This window comes from Neovison vison, chromosome 4, assembly GCF_020171115.1.
Source record: "Neovison vison isolate M4711 chromosome 4, ASM_NN_V1, whole genome shotgun sequence".
Classification (NCBI taxonomy): Eukaryota; Metazoa; Chordata; class Mammalia; order Carnivora; family Mustelidae; genus Neogale; species Neogale vison.
In genome coordinates, this window is record NC_058094.1 from 78,069,535 (window position 1) to 78,089,771 (window position 20,237).

General features: G+C 41.4%; 1 protein-coding gene across 3 annotated transcripts in view; it reads right to left on the bottom strand.

Annotated features, from left to right (window-relative positions):
• LYN (LYN proto-oncogene, Src family tyrosine kinase) overlaps positions 1–20,237 on the bottom strand; it is an 85,730-nt gene that overhangs the window by 56,834 nt on the left and 8,659 nt on the right. For 2 of the 3 annotated variants that reach the window (XM_044245576.1, XM_044245575.1), the window contains exons 2-6: positions 5,976–6,112; positions 3,213–3,258; positions 2,329–2,434; positions 667–765; positions 442–545 (exon numbers count right to left, since the gene is read on the bottom strand). In XM_044245576.1, the coding sequence (XP_044101511.1) occupies positions 442–545; positions 667–765; positions 2,329–2,434; positions 3,213–3,258; positions 5,976–6,107 (487 nt within the window). In that variant the 5' untranslated portion in view covers positions 6,108–6,112. Of the gene's footprint in view, positions 1–441; positions 546–666; positions 766–2,328; positions 2,435–3,212; positions 3,259–5,975; positions 6,113–20,237 lie in introns of those variants that run through there. The other variant, XM_044245574.1, reaches the window with a different exon arrangement.

Below are 20,237 nucleotides of genomic sequence, written 5' to 3' on the forward strand. Positions count from 1 at the left end.
TATGCAAAATGTATATTAAGTATGTATGTAGTGCATAATTTAAGTCCTATAAGAAGTCTATTTGACAAATGAAGCTACCATTTTGTTGCTATGAAGCTTACCAACACACCGTTTTCCTTCTTTGTGCTAGGTTTTTTTTTTATTATTTCACTGAATTGAAAAGTCATTTTGATTTTCTTTCTCTTAAAATTTCAAGATTTACTCTCAATCATAATGTAAGAAGCTCCGCAACAAACTTAAAGCATGGTGAGAAATGGCCATAATTATGTCTGCTATGGTACTTTTCATAGCAAAACTATTGAGTTTATTTGTTATCAAGCCATTAAAGCTTTCACTACCAGAATATAATGTATCTTTTTCTTAAAAAAAGATACATTATGCTAGTTTCTAAGAATGAATTTCTAAATAGTCATTTAGAGGGGGACTTAAACCACTTCTTACCTTTTAAGGTTTCGCTTTCTCTGATAAGAAAAGCTCCAGGACCGTTCCCTGGTGCCAGCAGCTGCCTTTCTGCATCCTTCCTGGTTATGTCCTTGAAAAACCACCTGAGAAGACATTGTTACATTTCATGGATGTTATGCTCCAGGGAAGGAAAAAGGTATGAATGCATAAGAAAGCCCAGGCAGCAAGCAAAACCATCCAAGATGGCAACGGGTAAGGACTCACTCTTCTGTTTCCAGGGTGTTGACTTTGGCGACATAGTTGCTGGGGATGAACCCTTCTCTCTTTGTTGAAAGGGATTTAGCTTTCCACCATTCTCCGTGCCTGGAAGAGAAACAGACATCAAAAAGCGTTTGTATCCAGGGGCACCTGGCTGGCTCTGTTGGTAAAGCATGGGACGTTTGTCCTTGGGCTTGTGGGTAGATTACTTTTTTCTTTTAAGTTTTTAAAGAAATAAGTGTGTGTGTCCGATGAGTCAAGAACTGCAACAGCAATTGTCTGAAAGTGTCTGTTTTGGGGGGTAAGGGAATATGGGAAGATCCCTGGAACCCCAGAATCCAGAAGAAAAATTCACTCCTTTTGCTGAAATAAAACTATGTTTAGAGACTAAGGCAAAGGGAAACAGCTTCACAACTGAGTCCCTGTGCTCAGCGCTGCACACACAAGAGTAGGTAAAAATGGTTCCTATCTTGCAGAAGCAACATGTTTGTAATTTCCCTCAGGATCTCTAAGAAATGCTGTGGGATCCTTATAGAAATGGGATGCAAGGGAACAACGAAGCATAGCTCTCATATTATAAACTCCTTTATTGAAACATCTAATATCAATAGAGAGATGCTGTGAAGAAAAGAAATGGAAAACCAAAAATAATCCCAAGCAGTTAGGCTCATTCCCACGTTCTTGTCCTCAACATGGAGCCGAGGAGGAGGCTGGGGCTGAGGCAGGAGGCAGGAATGGAAGGGTCCCCATGAGCCTCAACTATGATGTTCAAATTCCCACACACAGTCGGGCTTCTCGTTTGCAAGACGTGAAGGACAGCCACACGGACACAGAGCTGCTGCCTACTGTACGTCTATGCCGTGTTCACATACATGCACACACACCACATTCTCACATCAACCCCATGCCACGGCCGCTGCTGCTCCCATTTCCGAAGTGAAAAAATGAAGGCACAGAGCTGAACTGGCTTATCAAGGTCACACAGCTATCAAGAGGCAGGGCCAGGATTAGGCCAGAGTTCACACTCACCAGTAAGCATCAACTCCTCTTAACCACTTATTACCTTGTACTTACTAAGGAGTCTCCCTCTTCCAACCCTGGCGGGTGGGGCCAGGGTGACAATGAATGCAAGATTAGGGGGAAATACTTGGGAAATCCTTGTTCTCATTTCCAAGTCCCTGTGGTCTGAGCCACAGGTCTGTGAGTCAGTAAGGCAGGGGGAAGGGTGGACCAAGGACATGACGATGTCTAAGTGTCTTGCAGAAGGACTACAACTGCTGAGTAGAGGCTTTTCCAAAATGACAGCTGCTTCAGCACAGTGCCCTTAAAAATCAAACTAAGTCAGACCCATAAACCCAGTCTGAATTTGAGCAATATAACTAGCTAAACATGGCATTAAAATAACACGCAATTTCCCACAGACACAAACTTCTTAAGTTGGCACAGATGGATAAGGAAAGAAACCAGTGTCTTTATTCAAAGGGAACACTGAAGAATTTAAGAGAAGATTCCTGTGGCCCCAATCCTTGCACTCCCAAAGTGCTGCTAGCGGCAAGGAGGCTTCGAGGCTGCTTGTTGCTGCTATGCTGCTGGGAGCAGAAGGAAGGGGCCAGGACTCAGGAGCCTGAGTAAAGGGCCAGCAGGCACAGGGTGTGTGGGCATACTTACTCCTCCAGGACCTTCATCTTCTCTCCTTTCTTGAAAGACAAGTCGTCTGGATGGATGCCATCATAGGGGTACAAGGCTATCACGATGTCTCCTTGCTCCTCCGGATCTGTAAGGAAGGACGAAAGGGCAGACCTTCAAGAATCCATCAATGGAAACGTTTTAACAAGTCTTTACCTGGCACAAAAGATGGATGATGATGTGTTTCCTGCCTAGTGGGGCTCACAGCCCACATGGTCTACAGTAAACAATGTATTAACCACACTGGATACAGTTTAATGTTATCCCCAGGCCTAGAGACCTACAACTATAATTAATTCCCGCCCTGTATTTCAGAAATGATATAGCCATGTTCAGAGCAGCATTATTTTCAAGAGCTGAAAGTTAAAGTCCAAATGTTCAGTGACAAATGAGGATAAGCAAAATACCGTGTGTCCACACAACAGGACTAATTCAACATGGATGAACCCTGAAGACATTATGAGGAGTGAAATACACCAGACACGAAAGGACAAACACTTTATGATGCCACTTATTTGAGGTACCTGAAGTGCCCAAACGCATTGAGACAGAAAGTGGAATGGTGGCTGGCAGGGGCTGAGGGGAGGAAGGGGACGGGGAGTTCGTGTTAAACTTGGACAGAGTTTCAGCTCAGGGAGATGAAGAAGTTGGAGATGGATGGGGAGATGGATGGGGGTGTTGGCTGTCCAGTAACGGGAATGTACTTAACTACTCAACTGGACCCGTAAAAATAGTTACAATGATAAATTTTATATTCCATGTATTTTTTGGCAATGAAAGTATAAATAAAAACACCCAGGCTGACTCCCTTATCGCATCTGTAATAGTAAAGAAAGGAAAACTACCATGTTGCTATGGAAACATACCTTTAGTCTGAAACCTCTGTCCTGGTAAAAGCTGAGATTCTGGAACCTAGAAGAGGATATTGGTTAGGAAAAGGATTTTGACGTTTAGCTTTTCTTACTCACAGTCATGTGGTGTGCTATGTCATTTTTCTCACAGTAGCAAATGAGGTTTAGAATGGCTAATTGAGGAAGCTGGAAAGAAGAGAAGAACAGAGAAAACCTTTTGCGGAGCTGCGTCCCATCCTGCACAGCTCAGCGGAAGGGCTCTCCCTTCTAAAAAGCAGTCATTTGTCGGTGGTAGCAGGAAGTGAACAAGTGAAGGCTGGAGTCTCAGCATGGAAACCCAGAGCAAAAGATGGAAATGGCTTGAGGCCCTGCTGGCTTGGTAGGACTTTGACCAGAACTGCTGATCTCCGTGTTTCCCAGACTTGTTCAGAAAATGAGTCAGGGCTCTGTCACTAGACACTGAGAATAGGTCCTAACGGATCCAGGTTTCCTAAGGCTGACCCTGCTCCTGTCACGGGACAGATGGCATCCCGTTACTTCAGCTTTGAGGTAGATTAGCAGGAAGGGTTTGTGGGACAAAAGGCCACCTCAATGACCTTTCAAATCAAATTCCTTTTTCTCTCAGTGACCATGGGGAGGATGATAAGACCTTGTGGGCCCTTTTTCAGGAAAGTACTGTCCAAGGCCTATATCCACAAATCATGCAACTTTTTTGCCTTTGATTCAGTGGCTCAAAGGAATGGACCAAGCCAGTTTGCACTGAAATTAAAATTTTTTTTTAATTTAAATTTCGGGTGAAAGCCCAAAAAATCTCCAATTATGAGGCTGGGCCAGTGGGGGAAGGAACATTACTCTGTGTCCTGCTATCTGAAAATCGGGAGTCCGTGTTATCCTTAAATACTTAAAGAAGTCCTACACTGATTTTTTAATCACAGGGATTTGCATAATTAGGATTGCATGATCAATTATAAGTGATTTAGAGGAAATAATCAGAAGATGAGAAACTAATTAATTCACTTTGAAAGCAGCAAGCTGATTGTCAAATATCAAAGAGTCCTTAATTTACAAATGTTTTAATAGACCTTCTAGAAGACCAACACACATACAGGCCAACTCATCTGCCATTTAACTCTTCCCTTAAAATGTCTTTTCCTCAGGGCGTTGCTGAACTTCATCAATCCCACCTCACCAGCTCATCACAGTTCCGCTGTCGCGGAGCCAGGGCGTCCAATTTTGGCACATCTGGCCACACCTGGGACTGTTATCTATGGCCATGGGATATGGCAACCCTCCGGGCGCAGGAAACAAGGGCAGCCAGAGAAGGCACAGACTAACAGAGAGAATCCAGGAGGGATTGCCATATTGCAAACCTGTTTACTACTTTACCTTCCAACCCCATGTTTAACCTCCCTTACTCTGAGGAGGAGGAAAAATGGCACGTTTATATGATTTGCCTTTGTTTTTCTGAATCAAGGCATCTTCATTGATCATTTCAAAAAGAGAACTTGGGTTCTAAGCAAGTAAAATACCTAGCACATGATATCAGGAAAAGCCAGATTCTTTTCATGAGAGCTCTTCAAGTCTATAATGAGGAAACTACCTATGACTCCAGTTCTTTCAATCGTTTTCTTTTCTATTAAGCATTTTTATGTAATATAGTCCTATACTTATACTGGTTAATAATGTTATTAAAGACTATATTTATATGTATATCACTAAATTATTAAAGCAATAGTCTTATACCTTTTGGGTTTTTTTCTATATAACATTAATTTATCTATCTAGAAACATCATGTACAATAATTAACAGCAATAATATATTCACTTTTCATCTCCACTGTTTGAGAATGCCAACAGTAACTTCTCAATTTCAGCAATGGCATGAGACTTTGACATACATCAAACCTACAGGATACTATGAAAATTCTTAATAAAGGCATTGGGACTATATATGTGTGTGTGTGTGTGTGTGTGTGTGTGTGTGTGTGTGTGTATACATATATATATATATATAAATGTATATATGATGATGGGAAGGATAAAAGATCGGAAGTAAAATGCATTTAAGGTAGCAACTATCCAAAGCTCTGGTCCTCTTCTCCATGAAATTAGATAGAGTATTAGGTCTTCCTTGGCCAAGCAGTGCCCAACTGAATCGAAGAGCACATCACTCATATGAAATTTCTGGTACAGATATTTGTCCAAGGTTAGGGGGCAGAATTAGCTGTGTACTTTTTTCATCACTTGATTCTCTATAACAAGTCATGACAACTTCAGAATCTACTGTTTGGAATTAACTGAAGAATGACAAGATATGGGATAAAATATGATATACTACAAGGGGCATATCAGCATTTATTTTAGCTTCCGACTCCAATCCAAAATTTCCTTTGCCTCCAGACCACTGCGCTCATCTCACTACCTATCCTAAGTCACAGAAGTTCAGATAGACAGATCAATTTATCTTTATATATATATATATATATATATATATATATATATATAAACTGGGTCTTTGCACCAGTGACATGAAAGACTATTTTCTTTACACATGAGAAGGTGATCAAAGGCCATTAATTGTACAAGTGGTCTGGTAAAATCTCTAAAATGTTTACAAACTCTTTAAAGGATTAAGTTATAAAGCAAATCAAAAATTATTTGAGGCCCAAGTAATGGATGTGATTTTTTTGCATGCACATGTTACAGATTTGGTGTTTAAATTAAGCAGCCATGCGTTGATCCTGCTGTGGGAATTCTCCCCTGAGACTATCTACTTACTGGCCTTTGCTGTTTATTGGACGTTGGATCTCTCACATAAATAGTTCGGTCAGTATTACGTACTGGTTGAGTCTTCAAATCTATTCCATCGTCATTCAGATTGTCTTTCCTTTTTGATTTTATACATCCCATATTTCCTGTGGGAATATAAAGGCAATGACACTGTTTTACCATTTTAGAAATGGCTTCAAGCAACCAAAATATCTCCATTCATGAAGAATAAAAATAACACATTTTTATTTTTTATTATAGATAGCTTAACAAACTCAAATGTGAATACAGTTCACATACCCATTTGCTCATTCATTCATTCATTCATTCAACAACTATTAATTGAGCACCAATCTTAGGTCAGATGACATCATTCATGCCCTAAAGATGCTCCTATTCTCGTGACAGAAATTCGAGAATTTAAATTATAGTACAATCAATGACAGAGGATGCACAGGACCTAGAAAAGAGTACCTAACTCAGGCAAGTGGAAAAAGAGGTAGTGACAGCAAACATCCCCAAGAAAATCTCTAGAAGTCACAATGGGAGGGATGTCAGTCACAGTCACCTGGCAGAGGCAGTAAAGGGATTCCAGGAAGAAGGAACTTCATATGCAAAATACTGATCCAGAGATAAGAAGACCATTCAGGGAACTAGTTCAACACTGGCCTATGGGGAACTGGTTCATCTCACTCCCTTGGGGAACAGGTTCAAACTGATCCCTTCTGGGAACTAGGTCTATGATGGGAAACCCTGGAGGCCAGGAGCAGGTAGGGAAGACCAGAAGCTGGGATGGAAACAGAAACACAACTTGGGTGCCATGCTGGGGAGCTGTGTTTCTTACTTTGTCATTTCACGAGGACACAATGGACAGGATCACGTGAGGGGGCTGAGACGTCAAGGGCAAGCATGATTAAGAGCTAGATGGTGCAGAACCTGCCTCCAAATGAATGTGGCTTGGGGCCTTGGAAAATGGTAGTGGCCCTCCACCAAGACTAGAAATAAATGAGGAGATGCCGATGTGGGGGAGACGATGCTTAGAGGAACATCAGCCGATCAGCTCCCATGGGCTTCCCAGTAAGGTATGTGACTGTGGAAACCAGGAGAGATGGTGGAGCTGGAGGCACAAATGAAGGCCTCAGCACACTGTGACGGTGCCTAATAACTCAGAGGAAGAACCGTGACAGCCGGGGCTGGCGCCTGACCAGGGCAAAACAACATTAACCGTGCTTCCCAACGCTAAACTCCTTTGTTTCTCTGGTTAATACTAGGATGTAGAGAGCACTGCACCAAGCACTCTGGGGACTAAAGAGATGAATTTAAAAACTAAAATGAGAGGTTATGAATCTTGCCTTACAGCGTCGTCTCATGGTTAAATTTATACACTAAAAACAAAAAATCTGTTTGAGCTCTGTTAAAACATCTCGCAAGGCAGTGGTTCTAAAAGCTGAAGGAACACCAGGATCACCAAACTCAACAGAACAGATTTCCTGGATGCATTCCAGTTAATTCCTTGGGGCCCAATCATGTGCCCTCCCCCTGGGAGGGGCGTAATCTGTGGAATTCCGAAGCACTGCCACTGGGGGACCACTGCTTAGAACTTCAGAGGAGGGAGAGAGGACTCGGAGTTTGGGGAGGCGGTGGTGGGAATCAGGAAATAACTCCCGGAGAAGGAATTGTTTTAGGAAACCTCAAGATTTCCAAACTGTCAAACTGTCAACCACAGGCCACAGCCGGATTCTGCACCTTGTCCTCCTGGATTCCAGTGGGCCTGCAGCCTTCAACTTGTTTATCATCTCATCACGGAGATACGCTGCCTCTAAAGGACAGTCACACCTCTTTCCGAAACTAGTAAGCTGCAGTTCCCAAAATAAAGGGGAAGCAAGTGCTTCTTTGATTCAAAACAGCCTTTTTTCTTTTCTTTTTTTTTTTTTAAATAAGTTTCTGCAATGGAGAAGGGCTTTAAGTTGATCTGTAAATAAGCGAGATGGGTTTTAGAGCTGATCTGTAACTTAACAAACAAGCTCTTTTTCACTAGTCTCAACCCCCACCCACTTCCCAAAAAGCTGTTTCACTGATCATTCAGTAAGATGGTGCTGTTCAAGAAGGGAAAATGGAACTGGCTGCTGAGCACACAGCTGGCTCCAAGAGGAAGCCCTGGAGGGTCCACCTGACCGCCACTGCCCTTAGCTCTTCACAGTACCCTGCCTCCCCCTCACACGGATGCACCCCCACTCTGGGGACTCACTCTCTTGTCGCCTGGCCAGCTGCCCCACTGCAGAGCACACTCCGTATCTCTCTTTGTCTCCATTTCTCTCTCTGTCTCCGTCTCTTCCTGACTCTCTCTCTCTTTCCCTCTCAGTGTGTCTCTGTCTCTGCATCTCTGTCCCTCTCTCCCACCCTCATCTAGATAACAATGTGATTTGCCCAGACTAGTCTTCACTAAGGATCCTACTGAAAAGACCACCCCTCTGCCCATGCCGCAGGCTTTTCACTCTTCTTTTTCTAATTGTGACCGACATCCCATAACATTTTGGCTAATTCCCGGTCAGTCCCTACCAGAATTGAGGCAGACGGGGACCCCCAGCCTGTTTCTTCCGGGCAGTATTCCCAGCAACTGCATAGCGCCTGCGGAGAGCAGGTGCTCAGGGGACATGCGGGGCAGGAATGAATGGATGGACCCGCTCTGGCCGTTGCCCTCAGCCTTCCCACATGCTTATCCTGAGCCCCCCTTGCAAAACGCGGACAAGAAAAAGGAAAGGTGGTGAAACCCACCTCAGTTGTTTTAAAAGGACAGAAACCTCTAGAACTAACTTCTAGTTTATAGGAAACACAGAGGTCAGAGGAACAAAATCATCAGACAAGTCCATAGTCTGTAACTAGTCTGATACTTTGAAAAGGGGGTTGGGGGGCTAGGGCAGAACTATTCAAAATTAATAGATTAAAGAAACACAATGGGCAAACATTGAATGAATCCTGGATGGGGGGGGCGGGTAGAGGAGGACACAGATTGGGATAATTGGGGACATCTGAATATATTTGAACATGGTGTTAGGGAATTGCTGGGTTTCATAGGTGATATGATGATAGCACTGTGGTTGTGCAAAAGAATGTCCGTATTTTAGGAGATGCCTCCAGTTGTGTGCAGGGATGGAGTCTCATGGTGTCTGCAAGTTACAACAGTTTGGCCAAAGATGAAAAAGACAAGGGAGTGGGGAGACAAAAGTGGCATGACATTAAAAAACTCAGTGAATCAAAAAAAAAAAAAAAATCAGTGAATCTAGGTGAGGATGTTCTTTCATCTCCCCCCACCCCGCCACCGGGGCTTTGTTATTTTCAAAATAAAATGTTGAAGTGGGGGGAAATAAAGAAATATTATACTACTTTTTTTCCATAAAATTGTTCAAAATGTTAGAAACCCCTGCTCTGTGTGTGTGTGTGTATGTGTGTGTGCACGTGCGCGGGTACACAGGGACATAGGGGATGAGGTAAGAAAAGTACTCTGAGGGCCGTTATTTCTAGATCATGCCAAGGAGTTCAGACTTGATTTCAGTAGGAAGCCATGGAGAGTTTGTTACCCAGGGAAATGATACAATGAGATCACGCCTTCCCAGAGAGAACTCTGTAAGAGCAAGAGGGGAGAAGAGAGCTGGATGGGGACATCTACCACCCAGACCTCTGAGAGCATGAGACACAGAGACAGTGGTGACTGTCCAAGGGCAGGGTCCCTGGGAAGGAGATAAAGGATAGAAATAGAAAGCAGGTAGGTGTGTGAGGGGTGGCCATAGTCCGTGGACTATCATTTCTTTATGCTTATTTCATATTTCCCCTTCCCCACCACCATGGATCTCTGAGAACGAATGCATGGGCCACATATGGAAATAATTACAACACTGCTCCACGTGGAGAACTCCACACGGAGAAACCATCCTTGGTCGCTCAGGCTGAGCCACCCTCTGCTGACTGCCCACCCAGCAGGGAGCGCTGGGTTGGGGCCCTACGGTTGTTCACAATACAGCAAGAAAGCTCAAAGAGCTCCATGCTGTGACACGGGGATGAACTCAGACCAGGTTTACCAATGCCTTCTACTCTGGGAAGGTACCAGAAAGAAAATGCACCCCCAACAAAAAAACAAGGAAATGGTTATACCTTTGCAAATGATATGAGCTACAATGTACAATGACTCGCCACTTAGTATTTTTGAATTAGACATTAATCATTTTCTAAGCACTTCATTTATGGCGTGAAGAAACCCTCTGACTCAGGTATTACTAACCCCACTCTACAGAGGAGTACACTGAGGCCTACGGAGATCATATGACCAGTTCCCAAGCCATAGCACTGGGGAATGCCAGACTCACACACAGCTTTAGCTCAAAGTCCATGCCCCACCCTCCATTTTGCCACATGATGGCTACTTTGAAACTTGTGCTTTATCTGTGTACCAACGCTCCTCAATGAAGGGGTTATTTCTGTGGCTTGCTTCTTTCTCAGAAGGACTTGAAATGCTTTCACCAAAAAAGGACAATAATGAGTTTTTAAAAAATGAAAACAGAAAAAACTGAGCCCAGGAAAAGAAGGGAATGGAAATGGGGTAACATGGCGGGCACGAGATTTGCTAGAACAGGTTTCCTGTCAGGAACAGCTCGAGTGCAGGGTGGGTGACGGTGCTTTCAGGAAGGGAAGAGGAAGGGGACCCGAGCTCATCAGAGGAGGGTGAGGCCCTGGCACAAATGCTTAAGGTTTCTTATGACGGGCTTTACGTCAAGTCCTTCAGATGTAAATATCTTCAAGTCCTATGGCAATATCTTCAATTTTTTTTAGCAGTAAATGAAGGCACATTTCCTATGTGGAGATCTTCATTTAATAATGATAATAACAGAGGGGTTGACATGCAAATACAGTCCTGGGATATTCATTTCATGAGCTCCACTACACCGACTGGAGAGACACAAACAGCTGGGCAACCATTCGCTCACAAAGGAACTTCCACCCACACATCCAGGAAATGAAAGGCGGGTAATTTTTCTTTCCCAAAAATGTCTGTTGGTCACTGGAACAAATATCCACTGGGTGGCTTATCCTCACAGAAGGGCCTTAGAATACCAAAATCCTCAATTTAAAAAAAAAAAAAAACAAAAAGATTTTGGAGAAAAGACTAAGTATGAGTCTTCATTCATCACCCCCGCTGCCTGTGGTCAGATCCAATAATGCCTTACAATTACCCACGTGCTCAAAAAAGAAGGTACAGTCCACTCAGAATTCTACTTCCGGGGATCGATTTGATCTTTTTTTTCCCCTCCAGCTTTATGGAGCTAAAACTGACACATGACTTTGTGTAAGTTTAAGGTACATGACATAGTGATTTCATAAACTGTGTATTGTGAAGTGCTGGCCACAGTCAAGTTAGCTAACACATTCATCACTTCATGTGATTGTCAGGTTTAGCTTTTTTTTTTTTTTTACGGTAAGGAGTTTTAAAAAGGTTTTGTTCTTGAGATACACTTGAATAGGGCACAAGGATGTTCACATGAATGTTATTCGTATTACACAGAGAGACAATCTAGACATCCATAAATAGGGGAGAGTTCATTAGATTGGGTCAAACTGATATATTCTATTGAGACCAGGGTGAATTAAAAAGAGATTTGTATAATTTGGGCATTCTTGACCATTAATCATTATTGATTGGAAAAATGCACATATACATAGTTACACACACATATCCATCCACATGAAAGCAATCCACATATCCACAGAAAAAGAAAGGATTCACACCACCCTGACGGTTATGTTCTAAAGTCCACTTATAAGCCACAAGATCCTATACAGAAGTTTTCTCTTAAAAACTGCTAAGGAAGACACTACAATTTATTACGTATTTTGGAGTAAGGACTATAGACCTCAAATCCTGGGTCCATCAATCATTAACTGTATGATCTTTGGCAAATTGCCAAACCTCTCCCTCTCTCAATATCCTTCTGAACAATGGAGATGACTTTGGCTTGTTGCATTGTTATGATGATTAAATGAATTAAATTAGCTGATATTTGCAAAGTGCTTAAAAGGATGCTTTAAACAGCACACAGTAAGAACTATATACATGTTTGTTAAACACATAAATAAACGAGGTCTAAGTACTAGTTTTCCCTCCAACATTGCAAGAGAAACACTCCCATTGTTGAGGAGCACATCTCCCATTCCACCCTCAGGGGGGCACCCAGGCCACTTGGACCATCTAAAGGGAGGTTTTCTTCCACCTCCCCCCCCAACCCCCCACCCTTCCTCCTTACTTCTGGGCGGGCACTTGCTACTCTGTTGTATACTTTGGTATTGCAGAATGACCTGAATGTAAATGTATACATTACTCTGTAACTGAAATGGGGGGTGGGAAGCTGTGCAGTGAGAGAGGTTCCTGAGTTCGTATATTACATACATTTTGGGTAATACTTTGTTTGTCATAGATTTCCTAAGCTTGAAAAGTATTATATCCCACCATATGCCACCTCCCCCTATGAAAGCTGAATCCGTGTGTTGACACACAATCATTCCACACACATGACATACAATGATTCCACACAATCATAGATCTTAAAATTTAAAAACAAAGTTACTAGAATTTAACCTCTCAGAACCTCAATTTCTAGCCTTTACAAAATGCTACAAAGAAACTGTGTTGGTATCATATTTGGTTCTTCTTATGACTTGTAAATTTTCTCTCTTTATTCCAGCAGCCACCAAAAAGAAACTAGAAACTTTTGGGGGGCATTGAATTTCACCACCACTTCCCAAACTGACGGCTTCAATTTGCATTGAGTTTTCCGGCAACAAGCCAATTACTCATCCAAAGACTCACTGGGAGCTCTGAAATCTTTCTCTTGTTAGCGACTTTTTGCCTGACCTTGCAATATCAAGTGGTCATTCTGAAGTTACTGGAAATATCTATGCTGGTAGGGAAAAAAGAGAAGAACATGTAATTACTTACTTTGTCCCTGGCATTGCCCAGATGAAGAAAGTAAGCCCTGATGTGAACCTGTGCCAGGCTATCAAAGGTTTTAGGTAAAAGTGAAACTTGATTCATTGGCGGCTTCTTCTTCTTCTTCTTCTTCTTCTTCTTTTTAAGATTTTATTTATTTATTTGCCAGAGAGCGCACAAGCAGGAGGAGCAGCAGGCAGAGGGAAAAGCAGACTCCCTGATGAGCAAGGAGCCCTATGCATGCTCCATCCCAGGACCCTGGGATCATGACCTGAGCTGAAGGCGCAGGCTTAACCAACTGAGCCACCCAAGCATTCCCAAAGCTGCATTTCTTTACCTGCCCAAAGCTCTGCAACCTCTCCATGGAGTGAGTTTTATCTTGGAATTAGGGAGCTTAGAAAAACAGGAGCAAGGGAAAGGAAGTCCCTAGGACTTAGAGATGGGTGGTAACAATCCCAAACAAAAGTGATCTTGAGCTTCCAAAGTAGGCTGAGTTTGGTTCAAGGTCCTTCAGAGGAATGTTATCCCTAAAACAATGTCCACATCTCACGCTTGCATTCCAAGACCAGCTAGTTAACTTAAGAGCCTTACTTTGCCTGCCCAAGTAGAAGCCTTATCGACACCCTTTGATTGTTTTCCTTCTTTCTTTACTTTCAAGAAGGAGACCTCAGAGAAGCAAAGTCTAGTACAGAAGAGCTGCAATGTTTCTTCAAATAACCTATCAGAGAGGAAAGGGGTCTGAGAAGCCTCAGAAGCAGCCTCAGGACAGCAGAGAAAGAGAAAACTCCAGAACTAAACTCCACAATCAATTCCACTGGTTCCTGCCTTAAGTGACTTTCTTTTCTTTTGCCCAATTTCCTAAAAAAAAATTTTTTTGAAAAAGATAAAACTGAAAAGGGTATAGCCAGGCTCTCTACTTAGACAACTAAGATTTTTCTCCTATGTATGTCATGGTTATCATTTTCAAATGTTCTCCGTCTTCTTCTTCTGTGAAATCTCCCAGAAAGCCATTGTTGACATGGTTAGTAAGCTGATAACCCAGGTCCACCTGGGTCCAGACCCTGGCTTTGACCAGCCTCTAACATGATGTCCCTAAGGTTTAAATACCATATGTAACAGGAACAGTATCTTGGGGCAATTAAGTCAATGTCATTTTGGTATCTGGTAATCCTAGCTCCGGGTGTTCCTCTGGGTTCCATATTAAGAGCAAATCCTTGACAACTCAGATCCCGGGGCTCCTCTATGATGCAGATATCATCTCTAGTCTGAGAGGAAGGTTGGGTGCCCCCTAGAAGGGAGGGAGGTGTACTTTACAAGTACTTCTTGAGTTAGAAAATGTGACCAAGAGGAGCCTGAAGGAGCATTAGAAAGAGCATGAATGGGACAGAATGTGTGTCCAAGGGTGCCACCCCCAACAACATTGACTAGGAAGTGCCAATTGGGAAAGTGAGGGTGGGGTGGCAAGTGGCTTGAAGAACATTTATTTACTAGTTTTAGGTCCACACAGCTAGACCCAGCCTGCAGGAGGCTATAGATAAATCTCAAAGAGTTGCTGTCTCCCTCTTTGCGTCCCACCTCACATGGAGTGAAGCAAGCCGAGCGGCCGTCTCCAGGCTCCCCTCACTCAGCCTGTTCAAGGTATACGGGGCCTCTGGAACTTTTCAAGTGTCCCGATGTGATCCGTTGGCTTTGGGGGCACAGTTAGGGTAACACTCCCCACAATCAGCAGTGCCCAGTTATATGTCAGCAGACATACAAAGAATATGGAGAGAATCTGTGGCTTTTTCTCTGCAAACAGCACAACACAAACCTTTTATCTACTTAGGGACCATCTCAGAGGGGAGCAGACGACACGTGAAGGACAAAGCTCCTAGGTTAAAGAAGCAGTGGCATGATGGAAAAAAGATGAAACGGGAAAAAATTCAAACCCTGTTGGCAAACGTGAAGCTGTTTTCCCACCTGCCGCTATTCAGAGGGATGAAGAGAGATAGTTAAAGAATGTGAAAGCTTTTTTCACCTTTGTTTTTGCACAGCTGAACTGTAGTGTGTACATTCTGCAAGCACACTCCACACGGGATGCGGAGGATTGTGGAATTAGAGAGTGGGGATGGTGTTACAACCGTGTGAGTATACTAAAACCCACTGAACTGTACACGTGGAAAGCATGAATTTATTAATTTTTAATAAAAAATTAATTCAAAAATACGCTCCCCCCCCCCAAGAGAGATGTAGTGCAGTAGGCTGGCTTCCTCCTCATTACACTTTGTTTTTGTGATCTGATCTGATCAGATGAATCTGATACATTTTAATTTACCTTGTGTTTGCCAATGTCTTCACCTGGTTTGAAAGCATCTTTTTTTTCTCTATTATACGCTGTAGGACATATGCATAGCAGCAGGAAGACCTAGGTACTATGCACTTAGCTGTACCAGGAATGTGTAGCCTAACTAATGCTAAGCCGATACTGAGATATTCTGCAATAATGATGCATAAAAATAGCAAACTGACTGCATTTATCAGCACCCTAATAGGCCAGTACAGTTTTAGTCACGGATTTTATTACAGTGAGTCTGAAAAAGACATTTAAAAGGTAGGTGAGGGTTCAAATACCTGACGGTTTGGAATCTAGAGCACAGAAGTTGAAGGGTAATTTGACTCCTGCTTGGAAGAAGGCCGTGGATAATGACAGATGCAGCAAATTAGGAATTGGGAAGCAGGGCTTCTAGGTCCAGCACGACAGTCCTATAATTATGGACAAAACCATTTTCTTTTCCCAGCTCTAATTTCCTCACCATAAAATGAAATGGTTGAGCTTGACATGAGAGAGTAAATGACACTACCTTTAATTTGACAATACATATTAAAGTCCTTTAACATGTATGCACTTCTAGCAACACATTGTTTCTACAGAAATAACTGGTCAGTTACACAAAGCTCTGTAGCAAAGGGTATTTTTTGTGGGACTGCTTAAGTTTACAACTGTATATTAGTTGAAGTGGTTTAATAGCTTAAGGATATAACAATTCTTATCAAATGTAATTGTTTTAAAAGCTTTTTAAAGTTTCTATGAAGCCTTTTTAAAAATATTTATTTATTTATTTGACAGAGAGAGAGAGAGATCACAAGTAGCAGAGAGGCATGCAGAGGGAACGGGGGAATCAGGCTCCCTGCTGAGCAGAGAGCCAGATGTGGCTTGATCCCAGAACCGTGAGACCATGACCTGAGCCCAAGGCAGAGGCTTAACCCACTGAGCCACCCAGGTGTTCCATCTCTGATGCCTTTTAAGAATTTTTTTTTTTTTTTTTTTAAGGAGGAGAGGGGCAGAGGAAGAAGGAAAGAGAATGTTCAGCAGGCTTCATGCCCAGCGCAGACCCTGACTCGGGGCTCAATCTCACAACCCTGAGATCATGACCTGAGCTGAAATCAAAAGTTGGATGCTTAACCGACTGAGCCACCCAGGCACCTCAAAATGTTCTATTTTTAAAAACAAGACTGTTGAATCTTCTTAGGACTATATTAACATTCGTTGATAGCAATAAGTAGCTTAATTATTAAAAATAACTCTAAGATAACTGGATAAACTAGATCATTTACTGGCTACTTGATGATAAGGAATTATTATCACTTTTATGTTTAATATATTGGTATTAAATTTATATTTAAAAAGAGCTTTTTCTTTTAGAGATTAAAATGAAAATATTTATAGACATAGTTTTTCAAATTTTAACAAGTAGCTTAAGTGTCTTCTGAGATATGGTTGTTTCTTTAGTTTCCTAGTTCATTCCTTACTTTACTCATCCTTACATTTTTAGGATTTTAAACTAATTTCTAAAAATTCATCAACCCTGGTGATATGTTTTTGTTACATCTGAGGTGCAAATCTCCTGCTTCTGTCCAGAAATTCCTCTACAGATCCTCACTTTTCCTTCCGCATCTCAAGACAGTGTTATCCTTCTGTGTCAAACGGTTTTGCAAACAGTTTCTGGGTCAACACATCCTAATTGCTTTTTAGAAACTATAGCATTAGCATGTCATATGTGGTGGGAATGTTTTGGTCACTTGTCATTTCTTTTGAATGCTTCTAAATTTAAATTTAAGCTTAAATTAAAATTTTATTCTTTTAAGCACAGAAACAACAAGGTTGATATGCCATTTGAAAACTAGCAAGAGAAACATTAAAAAGTGAATATGCTTTTTTTAAAAATGGACATAATATTCGATAAGTTAAAAAAACCAAGGCTTCAGATAAATTGGAAAATCTGATTAAATATATCAGACTGGCCTTTAGGCAACTGAATTTTGGAAAACTGACCTAGAAGATGATACATTAACACAAAAGAATACTATGTAGTTATTAAAATAATGTGTGTGTGTACATAGGCAGAGAGAGAGAGAGAAAGACAAAAAGATATTCACAGTACGGTATACTTGAGTGGTGGGTGGTGCAGTTGGTTAAGAGCCTGACTCTGACTCAGGTCATTCTAGCCTTGCCTCGGATTCTGAGCTCAGCTTGGAGTCTGCTTAACACTCTCTCTCTCCCTGGGGCCTCTGGGTGGCTCAGTGGGTTAAAGCCTCTGCCTTTAGCTCAGGTCATGATCCCAAGCTCCTGGGATTAAGTCCCGCACTGGGCTTTTTGCTTGCCAGGGTACCTGCTGCCCCCTCTCTCTCTGCCTGCCTCTCTGCCTATTTGTGATCTCTGTCTGTCAAATAAATAAAAATCTTAAAAAAAAAAAAAAAGACTCTTTCTGCCTCTCCCTCTCCTCTGTGCGTGCTCTCTCTCTCTCTCTCTCTCTCTCAAATAAATGAATCTTTAAAAAAAAGATATTCACATATATACAGCATGACAGCATTTTTGTTGGGGGAAATTGAGCAGAAAAAAGTCTAGGAAGAAATACCCTAAAATATCACAATGTTCCCAATGATAGGACAGCAAGCATTTTTGGTTTCGCCTTTCCAAGTTTTAAACTTTACACACACACACACACAAATGTGATTTTCTGAATATATATACATATATAAGAGTTTGAAGGACCTTAGGTCATGTATTCAGTTACCCTTATTCAAAAATTTTTAAAGCTGTTTCTGTTTTATATAAATTATATATATATAATTATATATATACACACAATGTATTTTTATTATACATATATGTGTATTTTTATATTTTTATTATACATCTATAATATGTAATATATGTACATATATAAACTTGTGCCAAAATGGAAAACATTTTTTAGAAATTTAAAACAAAATACACATAGGTCAATGGAACAGAGCAGAGAGCCCAGAAATAAACCCATGCTTATAAGGTCAATTTATCTATGATAAAGAAGGCAAGAAAATACAATGAAGAAAATACAGTCTCTTCAACAAATGCTGCTGGGAAAACTGGACAACTATGTGCAGAAGAATAAAATTGGACCCCTTTCTTACATCATGCACAAAAACAAACTAAAAATGAATTAGAGACCTAAATATAAGACTTGAAACCTCACAAAACTTCTCTGAGAAAACATAGACAATAAACTCTTGGACATCAGAATTAGCATTATTTTTCTGTCTTTCCAAGGAAGTGAAACAAAAGCAAAAATAAATAATTGGGACTACACAAAGCTAAAAAGTTTTGGTACAGTGAAAGAAATCATCAACAGAATGAAAAGGCAACCTACTGAATGGGAGAAGTATTTGTAAATGATATATCCAGTGAGGGTTTAATATCCAAAATATATAAAGAATTCCTACAACTCAACACCAAAAAAATAAACAATTTGATTTAAAAATGGGCAGGGGACTAGACATTTTTCCAAAGAAGACACCCAGATGGCTAACAACAGACACATGAAAAGATGCTCAACATCACTCATGATATCAGGGGAATAGAAATCAGAACCCGAACGAGATATCACCTTATACCATTCAGAATGGCTAAAATAAAACATGCAAGAAATAACAAGTGTTGGTGAGGATGTTGAGAAAAAGGAATGCTTGTGTACTATTGGTAGAATGTAAATTTGTGGAGCCACTGTGGAAAACAGTATGGAAATTCCTCAAATAATTTAAAATAGAAATACCATATGATCCAACAATTCCTCTTCTGGATATTTACCCAAAGAAAATGAAAACACTAATTCAAAAAGATACATGCACCCCTCTGTTTTTACTGCTTCATTATTTACAACAGCCAAGATATGAAAGCAACTGAAATGTCCATCAGTGGATAAATGGATAAAGAAGTGGTGTGTACACACACACACACACACACACACACAGGAATATTACCCAGCCATAAAAAAGAATGAGACCTTGCTATTCGCAACAGCATAGATGGACCTAGAAGGTATTATGTTAAGTGAAGTAAGTCAGACAGAAAGACGAATACCATATGATTTCACTTACATCTGGATTCTAAAATATAAAACAAATGAACAAACAGATACAGACTCATAAATTCAGAAAACTGGTGGTTAGCAGAGGAGGGGGGGGTTAGGGGATAGGCAAAATAAGTGAAGAAGGTTAAAAGGTACAAAATTCGAATTATAATTTGCACAAGCCACAAGGATGAAAAGTACAGCATAGGAAATAAACAACTGAACAAACAAGAGAATCTGAACCCATGGCCTAAGATCTTTCAAACTCTGAAAATTTGGAGAGGTTGCAGCTGGAGTCACAGTCTTTGCTAAGAATTCAAACAGAAATAAACTGTCAATCATGAAGATTTTTACTAGACATAAAGAAAACTGCTCAACGTCCAGGAGATGCACTTAAGTGGGCCCTGAAGAGACAGCAAGGGCCCTTTCAGGTGTCTCAAGAGGTGACAGCCACTCAGGCCCCCATGTGAACAGAAGAAGCAATTCTCTTTGACTTCTAGCAAAGTTGGGAGGTCTCCGAGAAAGGAGCTGGAGGCCATGCAAAGGTCTTGTGGCTGGAATGAGGTGAGGTGCAGAAAAGGAAGCTGATAAGGCTGTAGGGAAGCAAGCAAGGGGCTGAGTGGTCAGAAATGCCTGGGTCCTGATCCTCTTATGACCAGTGCGTGGCGGATGGCAAATACACCAGAGACTGGTGACATTCCCCTGGATCAATGTGCAGTAAGAAGTCTCACTTACACGGCTCATCCCGATTTGCATAACTCTTAGTTGAGCAATTTCACACAAAGGAAGGCAACGGGGATTGCTGAAACAATGGGGTTTTTGGTTTTGTTTCTCTTAACAATAAAAGGGAACACACTGAAAACAAGATGAGCTAATGGAAACTTATGTATCATAGAAACTTATGTATCAAACGTGTCATTTAAAGGA